The sequence below is a fragment of the Stegodyphus dumicola genome, chromosome 4 (assembly GCF_044657685.1).
Source record: "Stegodyphus dumicola isolate Sdum_Otavi_A_Nest chromosome 4, ASM4465768v1".
Classification (NCBI taxonomy): Eukaryota; Metazoa; Arthropoda; class Arachnida; order Araneae; family Eresidae; genus Stegodyphus; species Stegodyphus dumicola.
In genome coordinates, this window is record NC_140771.1 from 69,194,796 (window position 1) to 69,218,015 (window position 23,220).

The 23,220-nt window shown below is 30.7% G+C and overlaps 1 protein-coding gene across 1 annotated transcript in view; it reads right to left on the reverse strand.

Moving 5' to 3' along the window:
* Window positions 1-23,220, reverse strand: part of LOC118187318 (transmembrane protein 135-like) — a 98,731-nt gene that overhangs the window by 43,743 nt on the left and 31,768 nt on the right. Inside the window, exons 5-7 of the mRNA XM_035357513.2 lie at window positions 20,688-20,753; window positions 14,239-14,285; window positions 8,647-8,688 (exon numbers count right to left, since the gene is read on the reverse strand). Of these exons, the coding sequence (XP_035213404.1) occupies window positions 8,647-8,688; window positions 14,239-14,285; window positions 20,688-20,753 (155 nt within the window). The remainder of the gene's footprint in view (window positions 1-8,646; window positions 8,689-14,238; window positions 14,286-20,687; window positions 20,754-23,220) is intronic.

Below are 23,220 nucleotides of genomic sequence, written 5' to 3' on the forward strand. Positions count from 1 at the left end.
ATCTCCCATCGTTCTTGTCAGAAAGACGGCTCAACAAGATTTTGAGTTGACTGTCACCGGTTGAATGAGATTACGAAGAAAGACAGTTACCCTCTTTCTAGAATTGACAATATTCTGGAAGCAAGTGGTTTTCAGCACTTGATCTAAAGGATGGGTATTGGCAGGTAGAAATACATCCTGATAATTGAGAAAAGACTGCATTTACTATGGGACAAGAACTTTGGCAGTTCAAGGTGATGCCGTTCGGACCCTGCAATGCACCGGCTACATTTGAGCGCCTAATGGAGACTGTTTTGAAAGGTCTTTCCTACGACACCTGTGTGATATACCTGAATGATATCATCATCGTCGGAAAGACTTTTGAAGAACATCTAGAAAATCTTAGAAAGGTGCTTCAAAAACTGAAGGAAGCCAATCTAAAGCTGAGTCGTGCTAAATGCAAATTATTTACACAGGAAGTGACTTACCTGCAACATGTCAACTCTGCAGAAGGTGTGCGCATGGATCCTGAAAAGGTGTCAGCCGTTAAATCATGGAGACGCCCCAAAAATGTCCATCAGCTGAGAAGCTTCCTAGGGCTTTGCACCTACCATAGGAGATTCGTGAAGGACTTTTCTTCCATTGCAAGACCCCTTCACAAGCTGACAGAGAGTAAGCAAAAGTTCTTGTGGACAGAAGAATGCGACGATGCATTTGAGAATTTAAAGAACGTGTAGCGGCTTACTGGAGCAAGTGCCTGTTTAAATCGGAGAGGAATCACTGTGCCACCGGGAAAGAGTTGCTTGCCATAGTCAAACCCGTAGAACATTTCCCTCATTACCTATATGGCAGAAAATTCCTGCTTCGCACTGATTGGCCTGGCTTTTAAATTTCAAGAATCCTGAGAGTCAAATATCCAGGTGGATACAGAGACTCCAGAAATATTTTGCACTATCCATCATCGTAAGGGACCATCACACGGAAATGCCGACACCCTGTCTAAAACACCTTGCCCAGAAAGCTGCTAATATTGTTCCAGTGTGTTCCATTGTCAAAGTGAAATACGAGCTGCTGATTCCGGTCGCAAAACAAATTACATCAACATCGGCTGATTGAGATCCATGGAGTGTCAAAGAAGTCAGCAAAGACCAGCTGGGAGACATCGATATAAAACCCATTATTAATTTAATGGAGTCCTCAAGCAGAAAACTTACATGGCAGGACATTTTGATCTATAGCCTGACGACAAAACAATACGGGGCTCTTTGGGATTCACTTCATATTCGAAACAGCGAATACAGGAAATTTGAATCGGATGATGGGAAGACTTTCCGATGCCAACTGATACTTCCAAGATCCCGGATTCCTGATGTCCTTAAAGAACTACATAGCAGCCCTACAGGAGGACACTTTGGAATAATGAAGATCTTGCAAAGAGTTTGTGAGCGCTTTTATTGAAATAATGCAAAAGATGACACGCAAAAGTGGTGCCGATCTTGCAATGCCTGTGGAGGTCGGAAAGGCCCGAAGAGACGCAGCCGAGGGAAGCTGCAACGTTACAATGTAAGGGCGCCTTTTGAACGTATCGCCTTTGACATCTTGAGACCTCTGCCACGAACTGCTGATGGCAACAAATACATACTCGTTGTTATTGACTACTTCACCAAGTGGCCTGAAGTGTATCCTATTCCTGACTAAAAGGCTGTCACAATAGCTGAGGTAATGATACAGCACTGGATTTCCAGGTTCGGAGTGTCTCTTCAGTTACATTCCGATCAGGGAAGGAATTTTACCTCAGCAGTAATCAAAGAACTCTGCAAACTACTCGGCACTGACAAAACCCAAATGACGCCATTACATCCCCAGTCGGATGGCATGCTAGAGAAGTTCAATCAAATCATCCTTAATAACCTCTCATTAGTGGTTTCCAGAAACCAAGAGGACTGGGATAAGAAATTATCACTGTTTTTAACTGGCTTACTGCAGTGCACGAGACCACTGGCTATTCCCCATCACAGATGCTCTTCGGTCGTGACCTTTTATCTGCCTTGTAATCTCCTGTTTGGTCGCCCTCTGGATGCACCTTCATCGCCTGAGGCCTATTCAAGATCTCCAATTTTGGTTTGATGTGATGCACAACTTTGCACAAGATCGAGTCAACTTGACAACGGAGAAGATGAAGACCCAATGCAACACAAGAGCTACTGAACATCAATTCCACGAAGGAGACAAGGTGTGGCTGTGGAATCCGACTTGACGGAAGGGACTCTGTCCGAAATTACAGTCACCTTGGGATGGTCCATACACAGTCCTAAACAGGCTGAATGACGTCGTGGTTTAGATCCGTAAGCCATCGAACTCAACTTCGATGTCGTTCATTATGACATGTTAGCTCATTACTATGGCCATAGTACATAGTGTAAATAATTGTAAATAGTGTAAGACCATGGTCCTTTTTCTTTCTAAATGTGTATTTGATTTGTATTTAGTATTTGATTTTCATTTAGTATTTGATTTGTTCAAGTTGGTAATTGCATTTATTGTTCATGTTGTTTGTTATTGTAATTTATTGCATTATTATTGCATTTATTGTTCATGTTGTTTGTTATTAATGAATTATTATTGCATTCATGCCTTAGTTGTAAGTTTGGCTTCCAGTTCAGGATTGTACTGCGCAGGACGTGCAGTCCTTTTGAGGAAGGGGGCAGTGTTACGGATTTGGTATTTAATTAGTTAATGTTAGTAGAATTATAAATAAAATTATTTTATTCCCTGTGCAGTGCAGCCCGTGACGAACATTAAAAGAAAGCTAAGCCGGAAAATTAAAAATACAAGAGCGTGTGCGTTTAACATTTAATAAATAAATATCTCTTTTTGATTTCGAGAAAATACCAGAAAATTCTTGCACATTTAATAAGTGGCATGAAAACCTCTCAATTCATTATTATTTAGTTAGTTGTTGTAAGAGTTTATTTAGAAAACTGCTCTTGTTGACTGTCGCAAATTCGCGGATTAGCTTTTTTTATCTGTTTTGAATTAAGTTCTCTTGAACATTTGAGTAGTTAGAAGATAACTACCGTGAGATATTGTAATACTGCATGAATATCTGAGGAAATTTAAGAATTTTTGTTGTGATAATAATCACTTTTGTTCATTTTTCATCGAACTTGTGCATTCAATTCCTAACGAACCGGTATGCACGCAACAGTATTAATGGATACAATATGATCAACAAAACAGTAATAAACTGGAACAGCTGCCTGCAGAAAGTTTCATTCTAAACAAAGTTTGAAGTAAAATTGAAAGGCATAACAAAATAGTAGAAATTGATGAAAGCCTTTTTGCATAAAATAAATATGTAAAATTACTAATTTCAATCATTGCTTTAATAAATTTCCATTCATTCCATTAAGATGATATTTACGTCATCAAAGAAAGTAAGAAAACAAAATATATTAAATCATAAGCTAATAAATTTTAAGTGGCAAAACATGTCATGATCAGATAAAGATGTTCATGCACTCAGTGGTTTTAAATAAAGAGGCATCAGTATCTTCAAAATTCTGTAAGAATGATTAATGCAACTTTGGTGGGATTTCTGTCAACTTTCAGGGTTTGATTTTCATCAACTTTCAGGATTAATGGGATAACACACATGTACCAGTGTTCCTTATAATGACAAATAACTTTGCAAATATTAAAAATTCATGAACAAAGCAAGATTTTTAATTCATAAATTATTAAAAATAATAATCAGATTTACTTGGTAGAATATGAATGAATATAAAATGAGATACAAATTTACATAAATAGCAAATTCTCTAATCATCCAATAAAATTTTGTATGAGTAAAACAAAATATTTATTGATTTCATAGTAAATTAATACAAAGTGTATAAAAGATATTTATTTTGACTATTTTAGATTATATTAATAGGCAGCATAACATATATACATATTATAAAAAGATTACCAAATAAAGAAAAGCTAAAATATCACATAGAAAGCTAAAAATGATAAGGAGAAATTTCTAAAAATGTCAGACCTTTAAGAAAAAAAAGGGAAGAGAGAGAGAAGTGTCAAAATATTATATCAGTTACTGGAAACAACATTAAAATACATTAAAAAAATATTTTGATAGCCTTTATTGCTCAGACATTGCGATTGAAATATCAAAGCCCTACCCATTTGTATACAAAAAAGATAAAGAATTTTTCATTTATTATAATCAGCAAATTGTTTAACATGATTGGAATATTACAGAATGAACATTTTTTAAATCAAAATGAAGTTGCTAAATTAGGAACTTAAATTAAAAACACAAATGATCTTTTAAGTTTTAATGAATAGATTTTGATGACAACTGCACAGTGCATACCATAAATGTCTTCCCTAAAAGTATCTCAAGCATGTGAAAAATTGATTCCAGACATTTAAAGCTAATAATGCCTGGAGACAAAAAAAATTGTTTATGATCAGGAAAATATAAAAGCAAGTGTGAATGAATTAATTGGAAAAAGTAAAATTTTTTATGTTCTGCATTTATTGAATAAATGTACTGGAACTACATCTCAGAATAGCAAATAAAGAACTGTTTTAAGCATAACTCTTGAATAAATAATGAAATGGAAGAAACTCAACTCCATAACTAATATGAATTATAAGAAGTTAGAGACTTGGGTAGATAAAACTGATATAGTTAGAATTCCAGAGCCTACCCTTTTTTGAAAAACATTCAAGCACAGTATAAGAGAAATGTTTTCATGATAATGATAATGAAACTAATCAGGAATTCCATCTTAGAGCTAAAATGATGGTGCTCATCCTATTAGTATTTGGGGTACAACAAAGGCCAAATAATTTCCTGAAAATATGAATATGAGCAATTTATAAATGAACTTCAAGGTATGGCCATTAATAATGATTTACATTAACCTTTTTAACTAATTAAATCCTATAAATGCCTACATCTGTATATTTCTCTCATATTTCTAAAAACAGTATTAAAACTACATAGAGATTATCACAAGAACCATGGGCAAATATGAGCACATGCAGTGGCAGTTACAGACCCCCCAAAACATAAAAAGCTTACAAAATCATTTAAATTAAAGACTATAGTTTAAAAAAAAAAAAAAAAAGGACTTCGTAATTAAGACTAGGTCGGCAGATTGGGATTTCAGGCATATTTGTATCAAATTTGTTAAGAAAAACAACGTTTTTAAGCAAGAATGAAAAATTAAGCATGTATTTATCCATACATTACAGCAATAATATACATTTATGATGCAAAAACAGGTAATTTTCTATTTCTAAATTTTATTTATCTTGTATTTCCATGTATAAGGTGAGGATTTTTTTAACTTATTCTACAGTTAAATTATGAGGATCAGCTTATATACTGATCTGCTAATCTTTCAAAAAACGTAGGTATTTTTCCATTAGTTGAGCCAAGAAATAAATCACTAAATATTGCACTTTTTATTTCTTGAGTTTATATTTCTTAAATTAATGAAAAAAAAAATGAAATAGTTATTCATTTCATCAAAATAGGTTGCTTTATTTTCAAAATTGTTTGAAATGCTGATTTGTTTCATCATCGCCTAAACAAAAGTTCTGTTGGCAAGATCTGCACCCAGCTTTGTCCACTCTTGGACAAGTTTTTCATTCATGGAGAAATGTCGAGCAGCTGTACCACTATTTGAATTTTCGGCAAAAGCAAACATGTAATTTGAAATTTCTCTTCTCGTTCAACTTTCAGACAAAAATGGTGCAGAAAACAAGATTAGCTCAGATACCGCAGATCATATACAAAACAAAAATGAATGGACAATTAATGTGCTACTTCAGATAGGGTTACAAGAGTTAAAACTATTATTGTTGGCATCTGCCATTTTACTTTACTGAAATTTGATTGAAACTATTCCATTTGTTTTACCTGCTTGGCAACATTTTCACCTCATGGTGACATGTTTAAAGATTACAAGTGGGTTTCCCCCCCTTATTTCAGCTTACATACGGGTTTTAAATTTTGGGAAAATTTTTGAAGAAAAAAAAAAAAAAAAAAAATTCTCCATTTATATACCATAATATATAGTACTTAAACAATAAATGGTATTTAAGTAGTTATGAAAGTCAGAAAAAGAAGCTACAATAAATCTAGTTAAGCAGATTAACTGGTTAATTGTGGCAACTATTCAGGTGTGATGATATATCTTACAGAACAAACTATAATATAAGGAGGGATAGTTTACTTTTCATATTTTATGATTAATTAAGACACTAAATAGATCACAAAATGCATTTTATTGGCTATTTTATATTTTTACAACTTCAAAAAAAAAATGTAAAATTTAAAGGTATGTGATTCACAAAACTCAAAATGTAATTTTTTTATCGCTTCGATTCTTTTAAACACTTCACTGTGATGAAAAGTGTTCCCAATGTTATTTTCAATAGGAATAATGGTAGCTAATTGCTGTTGTTAAAACAACAAAATAAAATTGTTTTTAAAATGTTAAAACTGCATTCTAAATTATGCCATTTGCACACCTAAAAATATTTTTCACAATTCTGCTTTAATACTATTGCTAGTTTTATTCCCTCAGATCGACAGCAAATCATTATATTTCCCAAATTTCATTTGATAAAAGTTTTGCATTGAAAATTTCTTAGAATAGTTGCTTGTATACAGTTATCACGAGATAAAGTTATGTTCGATCTTATATAGTCAGCCTCTATGAGTTATACTATCATTTATGGACAATTCTCTACAGTAATCTTTCAGTTTTAAAATTTTACTAATATGGCATGACTAAAGCTCAATTCTAAATAGGGATGAATGGACATCAATGGAAATACTGGAGTTGTCTTGAGGATCTGTCAATAAACATTTCTAATGATGATAAAAAAAAATCACACTGAATGGATACTTCAGTATGAAAATCATGTAACATTTTCTACACATCAGAGAACTGCATTACAGTGTTATGCTGCTCAAACATGCCAAAAATAAAAAAAAAATAAATAAAAAAATGTTGTAATTTGGAAATGTTATCAACCTTGATATTTTGATTCACAGTACATCTTAAGTACAGTTTTCAACAAAGAATGGACGATATCTAAAATTAAAATTTAAGTATGAAGTATTTTACTTCCTATAAAGTTTACAAAGTTATTTTAGTTACTATCAATATTTAGTTTGCTTGCCAATTAATGAGTTAGAATTTTTACCTGCAAACACTTCTTTTTGATCCAGGTACCAAATACAGAAATAAAAACGTTTCATTTCAAAACTTTGCATAACAAAATATTTTTTAAGAACATTCTGTATACACAGGAAGAAAATGTTTAGACGTAATTCTAGACATCTAATGAAATTAGTTGAAAAGTAAATTTTTTCAGGCTGTGCAATTCTTTACAGATAAAATGAACGAAATGAATAGTAAAACAGAATTTCCCCTCTTTTATTATGGTTTTGAAAAAGACATTCATTAAAATGGTTAAAACCCTATTTGAAAGAAAGCATTAATTAATTTCAAAATGGTGACAAATATGAAAATTGGAAGAAATTAAAATTAATAATGCTGAACACCATAATAATACTGAAGACTACAAGAATGAAATCTTCAAAAATATTTTGTTAAAAAATGCAAAGAAAAATCAAATGAAAAAAATTAGATGACAAATTTTAAATTGGACTCCTAATTTCCAATGTCAGAAAATGCAAGTACCAGTTATGAAAATACTTCTTGAACAAAGACAATTGAGCTAAACTACTGTCAAAGTAATCAGTTGATTTTTTACTCACACTCAAGTATCAATCAAAAGAAATAAGTTTCAACAAAAAATAAAAAAGAGATTTTGCAAATAAAGGCTTCAAAAGAGCATATTCTTCAGGGGATAATTCAAAAGAAAAATGATTATAAAATAAATGCATGCATGTTTGCTGCTTGAAATGACAATTATGTGTTTCTTCAAAATGAATGGAAGTTCCTTTAATCCATTTATGAATAGTACAGGCAATGACCATAATATAGGCAAATGATCTTTACACACAAATATATACACTTAAATTTATATAGCTAAAACAGCTTTCAATGGCAAGAATTATTGGACACATACCTTCCAAGTTATTAGGCTTAACAGTTTCAAGTTCTTAAATGCATTTCTTAACATGCAAAAATCAAAATGTATTTTAAAAAGAATGTCAGAAGTGCAACATAATGACAGACAATGTAAGTTCATAATAGATATTAAAATAATATCAATGCTTAAATATTGTACATTTTTTAAAATTACACTTAAAAACAAATATAACATATAATACCACAGGAAAAAAGGAAGAAAAGAAAGTAAAAAAAACATTAATGTTAAATTTCAATTATCATTAAAGACATACTTTTCTACTGTTCCTCATACAATTCATCATTAAAGACATACTTCTCTAGTGTTTCTTATTCAAGTAATACATTTATAGCATTAAAGTTGATTGTTTATTTTATTGTTTACTAATCTAGAATTGAACTTTTAAAAATTACAGCAAGAATGCAATTGGGTTTAAAATACCTCATTCTTGATATGCCTCAATTAGTTATATCTGATTGTACATGTATATCCCAGGGGGGACCATAAAAAGAAAGATGGAAGCAATGCAAAAGTACTTACTTGAATCCTACACTTACAAAGTCTTTGGAAAACCCGTGGTGTCTGAAAAGAAAAAGTTAAATACTTTACATAGCTATCAGAAGTAATTTAATATACTTACATTATTTCTATTTTCAACCCCCCACCTTAAGAAAATCTTTTTTGAAAAACATATTTTTCTCATTTATTGCATTTTGTATGGTAAGACTTATTCAAAATATTCATTCTTCAAAGATTAGTCTTCGTTAAAATTTTCTTTAAATATTTTTACCACATACTAAAAGCAGAAATATATCAATTTAATAATCCTAACATAAAAATATTAAGATGTACCCATACTATTTTCAATTTCAGTTTGCTTCAGTGATAAAAACATATTGTTATAATCTGAAAGATAAGTATTTTCTTCGCACTTGCATAATATCGCAACCACCTTAGTGGTAATCCCCAAAGTTTCAGAATGTACCATAATCTGGAAATCACATGCATAACAATTATTCAGGCAACCATGTGCATTACAAATATTCAGTTTCCAACATCGATATTTTCATATGTATTCTTTTCGTTGTATTCCAAGTTCCAAAAGCTTTTACAGAAAAATTATGGGTAATGTTTTGTTATTGGAGCCGTATTTAGAAATGTATGAATGTATGCACGTATGTATGTATGTGCATATATGTGTATATAATATACAGACACAAATGTGCTTACATATACACATGCGTACATGAGCACATCCATCCATACAAGCATACATACATACATTTCTGGATCCACTCCTGATAACAGAACAGTACCAAATTACGATTATTCTTTTTCTTAACTCGATTTAAAAATTTGTGCTACAAGGATTTTCCTGTAAAGAAAGAAAGGTTAAATTTCTACAGGAATAAATTTTTTGTCCAAATTTGCTAAAGGAACAATACTTCATATTCTTTCTCAAAGCGATAGCGATAAAAGTTTTACCAGAACAAAGAGAAAAATCCATTTGTAACTAGGTTTACTGATTGCCTTTTGAAATAAATATATAGTTGAAATGCAGAATATGTATGTAATATGTAATTTTTTACTATAAAAGTAATTGTTCTTTTTCTTTCATAAAATTCATCAAACTGTGCCAAGATGATTGTGATAATAAAGAACCATTTTCTCCAACAGAACTAGCAACAGCTCCAAATTGGTAATTTACAAGTACGATATAATAATATTATATGAAACATGAAAAGAGTAGACTACAGGCATAGGTATTTGTAATATCATAAGATTGATTACATTCTTGCTCTAGCTTCCATTAACAAAAATTTGTATTTAGTTTGTACTACATGCTCAATCCATCACCGAAATTTCATTATTACTTAACAGCCTCCCTCTGATAACAGTTTCTAAATATCTCATTTTACTGATGATGAGAATTTTTTTTTAAAGCTAAAATTGTTGTTTTTATATAGTCAAAAGTCTTTAATCCGGACTCGTCGGGACTTTGGCAATTCTGGATTATCGGTTTTTCCGGATTATAGATCATCAGTTTAAATCTGGTAAGATGGCATGCAGAAATTATAAAATTAAAAATATGAAACCATAATTTATGAAATAAAGAGCAATTATGATCTAAAGAGTATCAAAATTTACAAAAAAAAGCTTAATATTTATTTGTTTACTTTATTAAATATTTCTTTCAATGCGCACATGCGTAAAGCATACATTACGCATAGTCGAAATTAGAAAATTGCAACCAGAAAACTATTTGATGTGTACTCGTGATATTTATAATGACGAGGAATTTGATTTAAATCATATCAAAGATGAAGTACATCGAGATGAAATAGTAAGGAATTATAAGCTGAATAAAATAAAAATATCTGCCCTGAAGAAGAGGGTAGTGCTGACAGATTAACTTCCAGTTCATAGCGTGCCGCGATGTTCCCCCCCCCTGCAGAGCAGTGTGAAATTGATAAACAGATTTTGGAATAGTTAGAGAAACAAAGGATATGCCTTTATCCATTTTTTGCAGCAATTCCGCTTATTGTTTCGAATTCGATGGTCATCGAAACATGCTTTCGCTTTGTAGATCCTTTGGCAGCTCCAGAATCGGAAGTTCTTTTTGACATAATCGAAAGTTCAAGCTTACTTTTATCAAATTGCTCGCTAGACATTATCTCTCATATAGAACATTACCAGTATATTAAGATCATATATATGAGATTTATAGTGGAAATCAGTTTATTCTACATGAGTCTCATTTCAAAACTACAGGATCATGTTATATGTGCCTTACATTAAGAGAATACACATTGTATGTACTAAACATGTTCACAGTAAGAAGCAGGTATTGCAAATAAGTTTTATTATGATAATATTTGCTGCACATGAATGATTAATGCATTTACCTGAGTCTTTACAATATTGCAAAATAAAATACAACTTGTTTCCTGAATCTGCTTACCAAAACACAAACAGAAAAACTGCACACAGTATGAAGTTCGAAATCCAATACCCGGAATAATCTAATCTGAATCTCATATTCACCAGCAATTTTTTAGAATCTTTTTTTACGCTTTATGCCTGCAGATTTTATATTTTTTTCATAATAAAACATGGTGATAGTTCCAATTCTTAATTTCACTTTGTTACCAACCAGGAAAAATCATTAATTATTATTTTTTGCTTTTATCACCACATGGATCAATGCACAACTGCTTGAGAAATAACTCATGCAGTGATGTCTACACAACTTTTTTTTTTTTGTAAATATTAGTAACTGAATACCAAAAAGCCTGATAACCTCTTATATTAACATTATGCACCGTGATGATTTTACACTTTAGCTAAGTCTTCTGCGAAGTGCTAATGTGTTGATGAGGAGAAATTTTTGTTAAATTTCTCCTCATCAACACATATGCAAGAAATATATAATAATACATATGCAAGAAATGTAATGATACTCATAGACCAAAAGATTACATTTAGTGCTGTTTGCATTGAGAATAACTGATATGTTACTCTGTTAAGCCCAGGATAAGTGTCAGAGCTGATGTGGCTGCATACGGCGGCAGAATTTAGGGAAGGCGAAAGTTTTAGAATTTAGAGAAGCACTGAGCAAAAAATTAAGGGATGGCAAAACCTTTAGGATCTAGAGAAGGCACTGAGCAAAAAATTAAGGGATGGCAAAACCTTTAGGATCTAGAGAAGGCACTGAGCAAAAAATTAAGGGATGGCAAAACCTTTAGGATCTAGAGAAGGCATTGGGATGCAACATTTAAAGGTTAAAAATATTTTAGAACTTAGGGAGGTTTTTGGCAGCATAATTTCAGACACACAGAGACTATATTGAGCTGCAAGGTATCTAGAGCCAACCCTGGATGATAAACTTTAAGTATATGTGGAAATGTATTTAATCAGGACTCGAATAAGCCTTAAGCATGTTTGGAAAACGTCTTAAGTATAAAAAATACACTAATATAATTCAGGCTTAACTTCATCAGCATGTAATAAAAGCAAGACAAAATTTAATAGAACAACATACATTTGGTTGCCAATCTCAAGATACATCCTGAATAGTGTATAACAAATGCTAGCTAAATTTTATGATAGCCATGAATGTGAAAATTTCAGATATCACAAACAAAAAGTAAAATTATCCAACTGATGAAATTTGTGGAGTAGTAGTAATGAATGAAGATGACATAACAGAAGATTTTTTTTAGCAATGACAATGCCCCAATCATCAGTCAACTAATAAGAATGTGAAATCTGTATGGTTCTAAATCCAAAAAAATATCACTACCAGTAATGACAAAAGTGACTGAGAGGTTGCTGAGAATTAAAAAAATTTGACTGACAATTCAGTGGGAATTCTCAATGTGGCAATTACAGGACGAACAATGGAACTTTGTAAGAGAATACAAAATCATGGCTATCCATGGAATTATAGAGGCAGTTTTTGTCACTAAAAGAATGACACAAATTTAACAAATTTCATTGAAAGAAATGTTTAATAAAAGCCAACAAATAAATATTGAACTCAATATTTTATTTTGTAAATTTTTTATTCTCTTATGGTCAGAAATGCTTCATTATTTCAAAAATCCCCAATTCACATTTTTAATTTTTATAATTTCGAAGTAATTTTACTGGACTTAAGCTGTTGATCCAATATCGATGAAAATACCAAATTCGGAATTGACAAGTCCTTGTTAAGTCCCTTCGAAGCCAGATGGTGCTGTCATCGTTACTGTTTACAAAAAGAATATTAATTACTTTGGAGTTGGCTTCAATGGCGAAGCAGAATATGAGTGTGGAAGCCTGAGTGTCTGAAATTAGTAAAATAAAGATAACGATATATTACAGATTAGTTTTTTAATTAGTTTAATTAAGAGTTACAGTCCATTTAGAATTTAGCCGGACAACTTTGAGTGGTCCTGTACAGCCCGAGCAATATCGGCTAAGTAAATAATCTAGTGTAAAACTGTTATTTTGCCATTTTGTTTCTATGGAATTTGTGTTTGTGGATTACAGCCAGTTGCTGAAAGAAAGGGGTAAGTAAAAAACCCTTGAACCTCTATTCATTATTAACTGTTGCATTTAGTAAATTCTGAATTAAGTTTGTGTGTCAATTTGTTATTATTGATAAGTGTAGCTAAAATGGCTACGAAATTAAAAGATGTTCTCCCTAAAAAGAGAACTCAAAAAACTATCTTATCAAAGTTGCAAAAGAAACTTTGCGAGCCAGATTTAAGTGTTAGTGATTTAGAATTGTTAAAAACTAAATTTAACAATTTGCAAAATGAATTTGGTAATATTTTTGATTCCATTATCAATTTAAGTGGTGATGAAAATATATTAAAAAAAAATCTTCAGTGAGCAAGATGAAATCAATAGTAGTATTATTGATACAGAATTTGAAATAAATAATAGATTGTCGAAAGTTGTTAGAGAAAATAAAGTAGAAAATACAGTAATTTCTGAAAATACTGTTGTGTGTTTACCTAAGATTTCGTTATTGACATTTTCAGGAGAAATGCATTCTTGGCTTTCCTTTAAGGACATTTTTAAAGCAAGTATTGATCAAAACCCAAATTTATCAGATGCTGTAAAATTGCAGTATTTGAAATCAGTGCTTAAAGGAGATGCTTTTAGAATTATCCAAATGATAGCTATAACGGATAATAATTATAAGTTAACATGGTCTCTCCTTGAAGAAAGATACGCAAACCCTAGAGAACAAGTGTATGCTCAACTTAAAAGATTTATGAGTATTCCCGTTATTCAAAATGAGTCAGCTGCTGCGATTCTAAATTTAATTGATGTTACAAGTGAAGTTATATATAAACAAATTTATGGCAACACTTAACATGCTATCAGGAGTTCTAAAGATATCTTGTTTTTAAATACAGTCAAATACCGAAAATCCGCCAACTCCTGAAATCCGCATTGCCTCTCAAAATATAAACATTATATTTTTACATTTCTACAACATTTAGCTAGTAAGAATGCATTTAAATTTAAAACATTGCAATAATGATAGTTAAAAAATAAATAAATAAATAAATAAAAATAAAAATAAAAAACAATTTCAATACAAGCACAAAAATGAAGAAATAAAACATGAATTACCTTACAATATACAAGAACAATGCCATGCTTACACTAAAGAGGTAGATCTGAAATAGAATATTTTACATAATTAAAACGAGCAACATTTAATGCAATTTTTTATTTATAGCAGTAAAAATTAAACTGTGAAGAATTTCAATGACAATATTTACATTAATAATGCTAGTGTCTATCATCTTATGTAAAAGATCAGGATTACCTCAGCTACCTCCTCATAGATGATTTTTCTGTTTTTAAAAAAGTTTATATTTCTCACTTGTTTAAATAATAAGAAATTTTTATGTAGTGAGTACTTTTACCTCTGAATATGCTATCATCTTTATCAGGGGTTCCAAATTGAGCCCATGAAATTAATGAAATTTTAAAAGTGGTCAATGGTAATCAAGGAACAAATAGCTAAATATGCACAGCCAATAGATCAGTGTAACGAACATCCTATTTATTACAACAAAAAAGTAGTATTTTAAGCTGATACATAATTGTTTATTGATATAAAACTATATCATGTAGCAAGGAAGAAATCATGTAAAATTAATACAAGGGAAAAGACGACAAGAAAAATTATTTAATATATTTTCAAAATCAGTGAGAGATTTTTCAAGTATATAAATTTTTTATACAATATAAAAAAAGTAATATGCAAAAATGCAAGAAAATACACCCCCCCAAAAAAATTAAGAATAAAAAATTTTTTCAGAATTTATATTATAATATACCATCTACAAAATTTGAATGAAAAATTTTAATGATAGTTTCCAAGACATTGAAAATTTGAACCTGACAGCATGGCTCATACGACTACTGAACTGCAATATATTTGATCTTGATATTTTTATGCAAGAAGAATTGATTGCATTGAAGGAGATGTCTAAGCACAAGTCCTGTTCAAAGCACACAAGTCCCTTAAGTTTTGTAATTTAGAAGTCAACATTAGAGAATTAAGAATTAAATTAGAGAAAAATATCCAAAAATAAATGTTGTTACTGAACAACATTACTGACTTTTCTATCTTCTTATCTAATAAAAGGAGGCTGTAGTCAAGGCTATAACCTACTACAAGAAACAAGCTGAATATTTTTGAATGAGGTGATTAAGAATTAAGAAGAAACAGCTTTATGGCAAACATTAAAAACATTACATCAATATATCAAGTGCAGCCAACACATTAATTAAAATTGAATTTTTGCCAATTAGAATCTGTAATTCTGTTGCTGAAAACCTATTCATATTTGTAAAATTAAAAGTAGCAAATAAGACATCAACTTCATAAACCATTTCTTTTCCAAAACTTTTGTTCATATTCTTAGTCTTATTGCTTTGTTTAAGTTACTTATGTGCAATTATTTGTATTATGATTATATGATACACTTTATATTGTAAAGAAAAAGGTAAGGAGGTTATTGAAGAAAACCATTCTTTTAAAAAGAGTTAAAGCACTGATCTAGACCAACAGTTGCATATTTCTTTCCCCTAGAAGGCCAATTAGTGCCAGGAGACCATGGGATGCAGAATATGTTATATTTCACAAATACTTAGAAATATATTCTGGAAGAGAAAACCAAATTTCAAGATTGTTGCAGTATTAATCTCAACTAAGTCTAGTATTAAGCAAGTCTCATGAATAAAATGTTTAAAAAAAAAAAAAATCCATAAAAGTTCAGTAATTCTATCCATAATACAAAAATTTTGTTAACCTAGGTATGGAACACCAGTTAGACGTAACTGATCTAGACACACAAACACAAAATAATCTTCAAGTATATCTATTTTGTTGTCATGTTCCTAACTATTTACTGAAAGAATTACTCATGCATTTTGTTAAATTTATTTAGATAGATCTCAATAATTCATAAATAAACTCTGTTCTCCTTCTTCCTTCTTCTTTAATGTGAATTTTAGTTTAACATTTTGAGAAAACATTTATTTGCTCTCTGATATTAAATCATATGTTTTTTCTATTCATTAAAACAGAAAAAACCAATTTTCTTAAGCAAATTATATTAGAACATCTCAAATTATCTTAACTCTTTCTAATTAAAAAAAAAAAAAAAAAAAAAATTCTAACAGTTAAAATAGTTGATAGAAATGTTAATGCTAGTTTAGCTAAGTTGTGAACCACATTAAAGAGAGCAAACTTGTTCATCTTCTTACAGCACACATATGTGCCAAAACAGGAATATTTGCATCACTTAAAACATTTTTGTAACTGGTTGTACAGTCAAAAGTCGTTAATTCGGACACCCATAATCCAGAATGATCTATAATCCAGACTTCAAAGCTACAAACTTTCTGCACGTAAGACCTTTACGGCTGCAAATATGCTTGTGCATGTGCGCAAAATACGTTTACGAGTGCGCGTTTAATGTATAACAGACAGTATAAGCTAAGCTAAAATTATCTATTTCAGTTAATGTTACAGATTGCGTTGTTCCTTAATCTTCGAATTGGATCCGGCTTATTATTTTTTGCAGACTGTTAGAGCAATTTATAAAAGTAAGCTTGAACTTTCGATTATGTCAAATAGAATTTCTGATATATATTTATTAATATGTAAAGGGTCTACAAAGCGAAAGTATATTTCGAAGTTCATTAAAGAAAAAGTGGAATTGCTGCAAAAAATGGATAAAGGCATATCCTTTGTTTATCTAAACTTTAACGTTTGTTTATCTAAACTTTGTTTATCTTTAACGCTGCGGTGCGCAATGAATTGGAAGTTGATCTGTCGGCACTATCCTTATCTTCAGGGCAGATGTTTTTATTTTATTTGGCTTATTATTCCTTACTAAATGTAGTATTTCATCTCAATGTACTCCGTCTTTGATATGATTTAAATCAAATTCCTCGTCATTATAATTCACTTCTGATAGCAAAGAAAGTAACAGAGGTTATTTATTGAAAATGAAAAAATTTCAATTGACAAATTAGTCGGTAGACACAGCAATTATAGAACTTGAACAGTGGAACTTTGTAACTGAACAAGAAATTACGTCTGTTTATAGAATTAAAGAGAATGTATTATTACATAAAAAACGAAGCAACTTAAACAACTTACATTGAAAGAAATGTTTAATAAAGTAAACAAATAAATATTAAGCTTTTTTTTTTTTTTTTTTTTTTTTTGTAAATTTTGATACCCTTTAGATCATAATTGTTCTTTATTTCATAAATTACGGTTTCATATTTTTAATTTTATAATTTCTGCATGCCATCTTACCAGATTTAAATTGATGATCTATAATCCGGAAAAATCGATAATCTGGAATCGCCGAAGTCCTGACGAGTCCGGATTAACGACTTTTGACTGTATATTTCAGTGCCAATGGTTATGAAAACAAAGGCCAGTTAAGGGTTTCTGTAGCTATAGTGTGTGTTTGTGTGTATATATATATGAGGGATTCTAAATACATAATCTAATATTTTTCTCATGGGCTGTTTATGGCACTATTGAAATGATGGAATACTACCCATTTTTTTTTAGTAAAATGTAGGATGCCATAAGAAGTTGTATATGTATTAATGTATCATAAAATTTATTTTGTTTCAAAATGAGTTGTAAATTTCAGGAAAAACCTATGATATATGAAAAAATTAAATTAGATAACAATGAAAATAAATCCGTTAAGCCTAATTCTAAAACCAAAGGTGACCATTTTGAAAGTAAAATAAAAACAAATATTCATTGCTATAACTGTGAAAATCTTGGTCACATGGAGATTTTCTACAAAAATAAGAGCAAGGGGGGGGGGGAAAATGCTTTTGTTGTAATTTATTTGGACACGTAGCTTCAGAATGCATAACATATATGATAAATATAAAGGACCTTTGCAAAGTGAATCATATATTTGTAAAAAAAGCAGTTCAATAATAAACATAAAACTGTGTTGATAGATAATGTAGGAGTGAAAGCTCTCATTGATACAGGAAGTTACTTAAATATAGTATTGAAAAATATTTATAAAATAATTTTTATTAATTCTTCTGATTTGGTTCTAGTAGGCTTTGGTAATAAAAAAATAAAACCTATCAGTTATTTTAAAGGTTCCATATGAATTGATAACTGTGAAATTAAATCAAATATTTATGTTGTACCTCAAGAAAAAATTAAAGAAAATGCTGTTACAGGAAATGAATTTGCTTTTGCAAATGGAAATTATTATAAACAAGAAGAGCATATCTATGATGGTAGAAAATGCAATGTATATAAATGTAGGTCAAGAAAATGAGTTAGATAATTGTTTGGATATTAATACAGAATATAGGTTGAATATAGGAATATAATTTAATTGAAAATTATATTCCTAATATGAAAATTATATTCTTAATAAAACTGAAAACCCTATAGAAGAAACCGATGCTGCTGAAGATGAATTAAAAGAAGAGCAGTCTCAGGAAGAAAAATGTGATGTTAAATATGGAAAAGGAAAATTGCAAAATGCAGAGGAAGGGAATAATTTCATTTCTGAAGGAGGGGAAAAGAAAAACCACCTAATAAATTTCAGGAAATCAAAGAGAGTAAGAAAAGAAATTAATGATTCCAAAAAAACCCGCTTCAGGGCCAAATATTCTAAGGGGAAATAAAAAGGATTCAGAGCATGAGAAACTAGTTGAAGATAATGCTGGTGAAATTGAAATATCAACAATACAAAAAGAATAAACAGTAAGGGAAATTTCCAGCTGAAAAACTGCATTCTGGTATGTTGGAAAAACCTGAAGGAGGACAAGCCAAAGAAGAAACTACTAATACTGAAGTAAATATTATTTTAAAAGATGACCAACCTATTTCTTTGAGACCCATACATTTACCAATTATACATAAAGAAAGTGTCCAACTAAAACAAGAAAAAGCTATTTTACAAATGGATTTGGATGCTCGTGAACAACAATTTAGAACTTTGGAAAGAAAACTTTCTGTATCAGAACAGACTGTAGAAATGGTACAGAAACAACTACCAGATGCCAAGAATTAGGTAAAGCTGAAAAAATTCAGATGAGCATCAAAGATAAAATCCTGTCTGAGCGGGAAAAAAAAAAAAAAAAAAAAAAGGGAAGTTCAAGATGTTAAATTGAAAATGCAAGAAAAGCTAGCTTTAGAAAAGGATCACATGAAGGAAATGATGAAGAAAAGATTATTTGCTAAACAGCAGTACTGGGGGGAAAAAACGTGTATCACTGATGAAAAAATTTGTCGGTTGCAAGAAATTTCTAATGCTGATGACAGGGAATATTATGAAGACTTATCGGGTGCTGAAGCTCTTCCAACACCATCTAGTGCAACTTCAACTTACAAATCAACTAAGCCTGAGACAAGGTCATATAAGAGGTATAAATCTTCCCTTGAAGAACCTTTAGTCCTAGAAACAAGATTTCCTAAAGCGAAATCAGCTCTTAATTTAATGTCTGGAGTTGGCAAACAGAATACTTCCACATTTCAAGAAGAAGCAGACAGCTAGAATAATACTAATTAAGGCATTTAGACCTAAACTGATACAACTGATAACTGAACTGTGACTTTTCACGTAATGATGACTTTTATTTCAATTAATTTTATTTTTTAAGATAAATTAAGTTTCCCACAATTGTTAAAATCAGAGTTTTTCATTTTAGATGAAGATTTTTGAAAAATAGAAGAGACTGTTGATAATGCTATTGTTGCAAAGATAAAGGACAATTATGATGTTTCCTTTCAATATTGTCCTTAGCACACAATCTTCCCCTCTCCCTTCATATTTCATTTCAAGTTTCGGTTTGTTCATGATGATGGTTCCTTTTACCATAGACAATGATGATGTAAGATGACCAATGATTTATGATGCTTAGAGTAGAATAATGTCATTGAGGTCGATGCATAACAGAAAGGCAATATGGGAGATTCTAACTCCATAATCTAACATTCTAACATTTTTCTCATGCACTATCTAATTTAACTGTTTACAGCATGAATAGAATGATGGAACACTAGCCACTTTCTTTCCCCCCCCTTTCCTTTTTTTTTTTTTTTTTTAATATAGTGAAATGAATGAAGTCATATTAAGAAAATGTACATGTATTAATATTTTATTAAATTTGTTTTGTTTCAAGATGAGTTAGGTTTTTGTCTTGGGAAAATCTATATATATGTATATATATAGGTTTTATATAGTATAAATATATATATATATATATATATATATATAGACTGTATATGTGTGTGTGAATGTGTGCATGTGTATGCATGCATGTGCACAGAAACAGAGAAACCAATCAGGCAAAAATTAAAAGTTTAGAATTAGGGTAAATCAAAATGCCAGGCCTAGAACACTACTTTACATCATTATACATCTTGTTTATTAAAAGCATAAAATTTAAAATGCAGACAAAATTTAATAATAATAATTTAAAGCATTATATACTTAAAAAGGGAATAACCTATGTCTTAGAAAAGCCTATGTCTATGAAAACGTACAACTTACCTCACCATTAGGAATGGGCTTCACAATACCCCTTGCAGTATACATGCGAAATAACGTTTCTGATGCCTAAATACAAAATTACAATACTATAATGCATTTTCTACAAAAACACTTTTTTATTTCATCATAATATACATAACAAGAAATTAAAAACAATGAAATTAATAAGGTTTTTCAACTTTTCTGGGGCTGGCAACTTGGAATCTGAAAGTTTTTTAAGAGGGGGGGGGGGTCATTTGCTTAATCAGTAAGTTGATATGATAACAATTAAAACTTAAAATACTTCAAGCATATCTTTTTTGATGGTTCAATAAATTTAATTGCCTTTGGATAAAATATGTCATGGGTCATCCAAAAGTTCTGCAACTTTAAAACTGAAATACTTTTTAAAAATTATTTTGTTACTGTTGATATGGAGTGACCTCGACGAAGCAGATATTTAAATACGTTCTTTTCTGCACAGTTCTACTATATGTTACGGCATAACTTTCCTTTCAGAACAGTACTAAGGATGGAAAAAGAACTTTTTTGTCGTATTATGATCTTTTATATAAAAAAAAAAATAAAATAAAATAAATTAAAAAAAAAAAAAAAGAGAGAGAATGCTAGTCAGACTGCTCATAAAATTTGTACTTTATATGGAAAAAGTCCTGTTTTTGATAACACAGTTAAAGGGTGATTTGGGAAGTATAAGCATGGAATTTCAGTTTCAATATGATGCCTGTTCTGGATAGCCATCCTCTGTAAACAAGGACTATTATATTAGTTATTGGTGAAAATACAATTTATACAGTTTAGGAACTATCAGATAAATAAATATTCCAAAAATTCTAAAACATGATCATTTGAAGATGACTGCTTAGGAAACTGCTACAATGTAAGGAAACCTGACACTAACACAGCAGAATATTGTTATTGTTTCTTATGGTTTTATTCACAAATAAATCTATTTACATCAAGACACTTGCCAAAACACAAAACATTAAATTAAAAATTGACATTGAATACACTTACTCAAGTTTTAGCATGTAATTCTTTGGTGAAAAAATATAAAGAAACTACTTTTTTTAAACAACCCACTACTGGAAATTAGAAGCAGATGTTATATAATAGGTTAGAAGAAAAAGATCATGAGGAAGTAAAAGGAACCACCTTTAGTAACCTTTAAACATGTCTTGCCACAATTCAAAAAGGCAGTTGCATCCCAAAAAAGTAATGCTTTATGTATGATGGGACTACAAAGGAATTATGTACTATGAATTTTCGCCACTAAATTAGATAACAAATTCAGAAGGAAAAAAAAAAACCTCCCAAATCACAGTTTTAAAAGCAGAAATCAAAGCAAAGTGCCCAGAATTGATCCATCTTCAAGGTGCTGTCTTCCATCAATACAATGCTCAGCCTCACATTTACATGAATGCCAGATAAAAAGTTATAGAGAATGGGTGAGATATATGTTGCCATCTTCCATATTCACTAGCACCTTGCTCACTGAGACTTTTATCTCTTCAGGTCAGTTCAAAATTCTCTGAATGGCCTGGTGTTTACTTCTTGGGAGACTGTCACACAGCATGTTAATAACTCCTTCATAAATAAATCTGATGAAACTTTTAAAAAATCTGATGTGGACACCATAAGACTTCCTTGTTGTATGGCTTATTAAATTATACACAGTTTTTGCTGCACCTTGTTTAAACTTATTTCCTCCAATTATTCTTAGTTAAATAGATTTTCAAGGCAAGTTGGAAATGACATAAAAAATTGCACATTTGGAAATTCAAAATCACAGTCAATTTTTACTGCATGGCAATTAAACTTCACGTACTTTATTTTTTCATAATGAGTATAAAACTTTCCCAAATATAAGTATAGGAACTGGGAGACTATATTAACAGTTAGATTTTGTTATTTGTCCAAAATTTATTTTTTTAAATTTTACATTGCCAAAACGTGAATATTTTCATCATTTAAAACACTTCTATAGCTGAATGAATATGACTAGGAATAATGAATACAAAAATAAAGGCTAGATGAGGACTTTTAAACTGGGCAATGGGGGATGGGTGTTCATATATAGTACCTGACATTGAAAATGTAACACCAAGAAGGAGTGGTCAGAAAGTAATGAAACTCAGAAAACAGAGAGCAATGAACAATAAGTGATCTTTATTTTGAAATTATATATTTAATACAGAGAGAGAACAGCATCATCTCAGTAGGTTGTAGGACCACTATGGACAGCAATACACAAAGCAATACCTCTAGGTACAGAGTTAATAAGACTATGGATGGTGTCCTGAAGAAGGCTTTCCATACCCTGTCTTGCCACAATTCGTCTTCTGAATGCGGCAATGGCATATGACATCCAATCACATTCCAAGACTTAGGTGCAACTCTTGAATCAGGCTCATGGGCAATAGCCACATCCTGAGTAAAATAGATAGCAATTACATGGCTTTTGATGGCATAGCATGTCATTATTTCGAAGTGAGAACCAGCGAAAAACTAATTCTCATGTGAAGCATGAATGAGT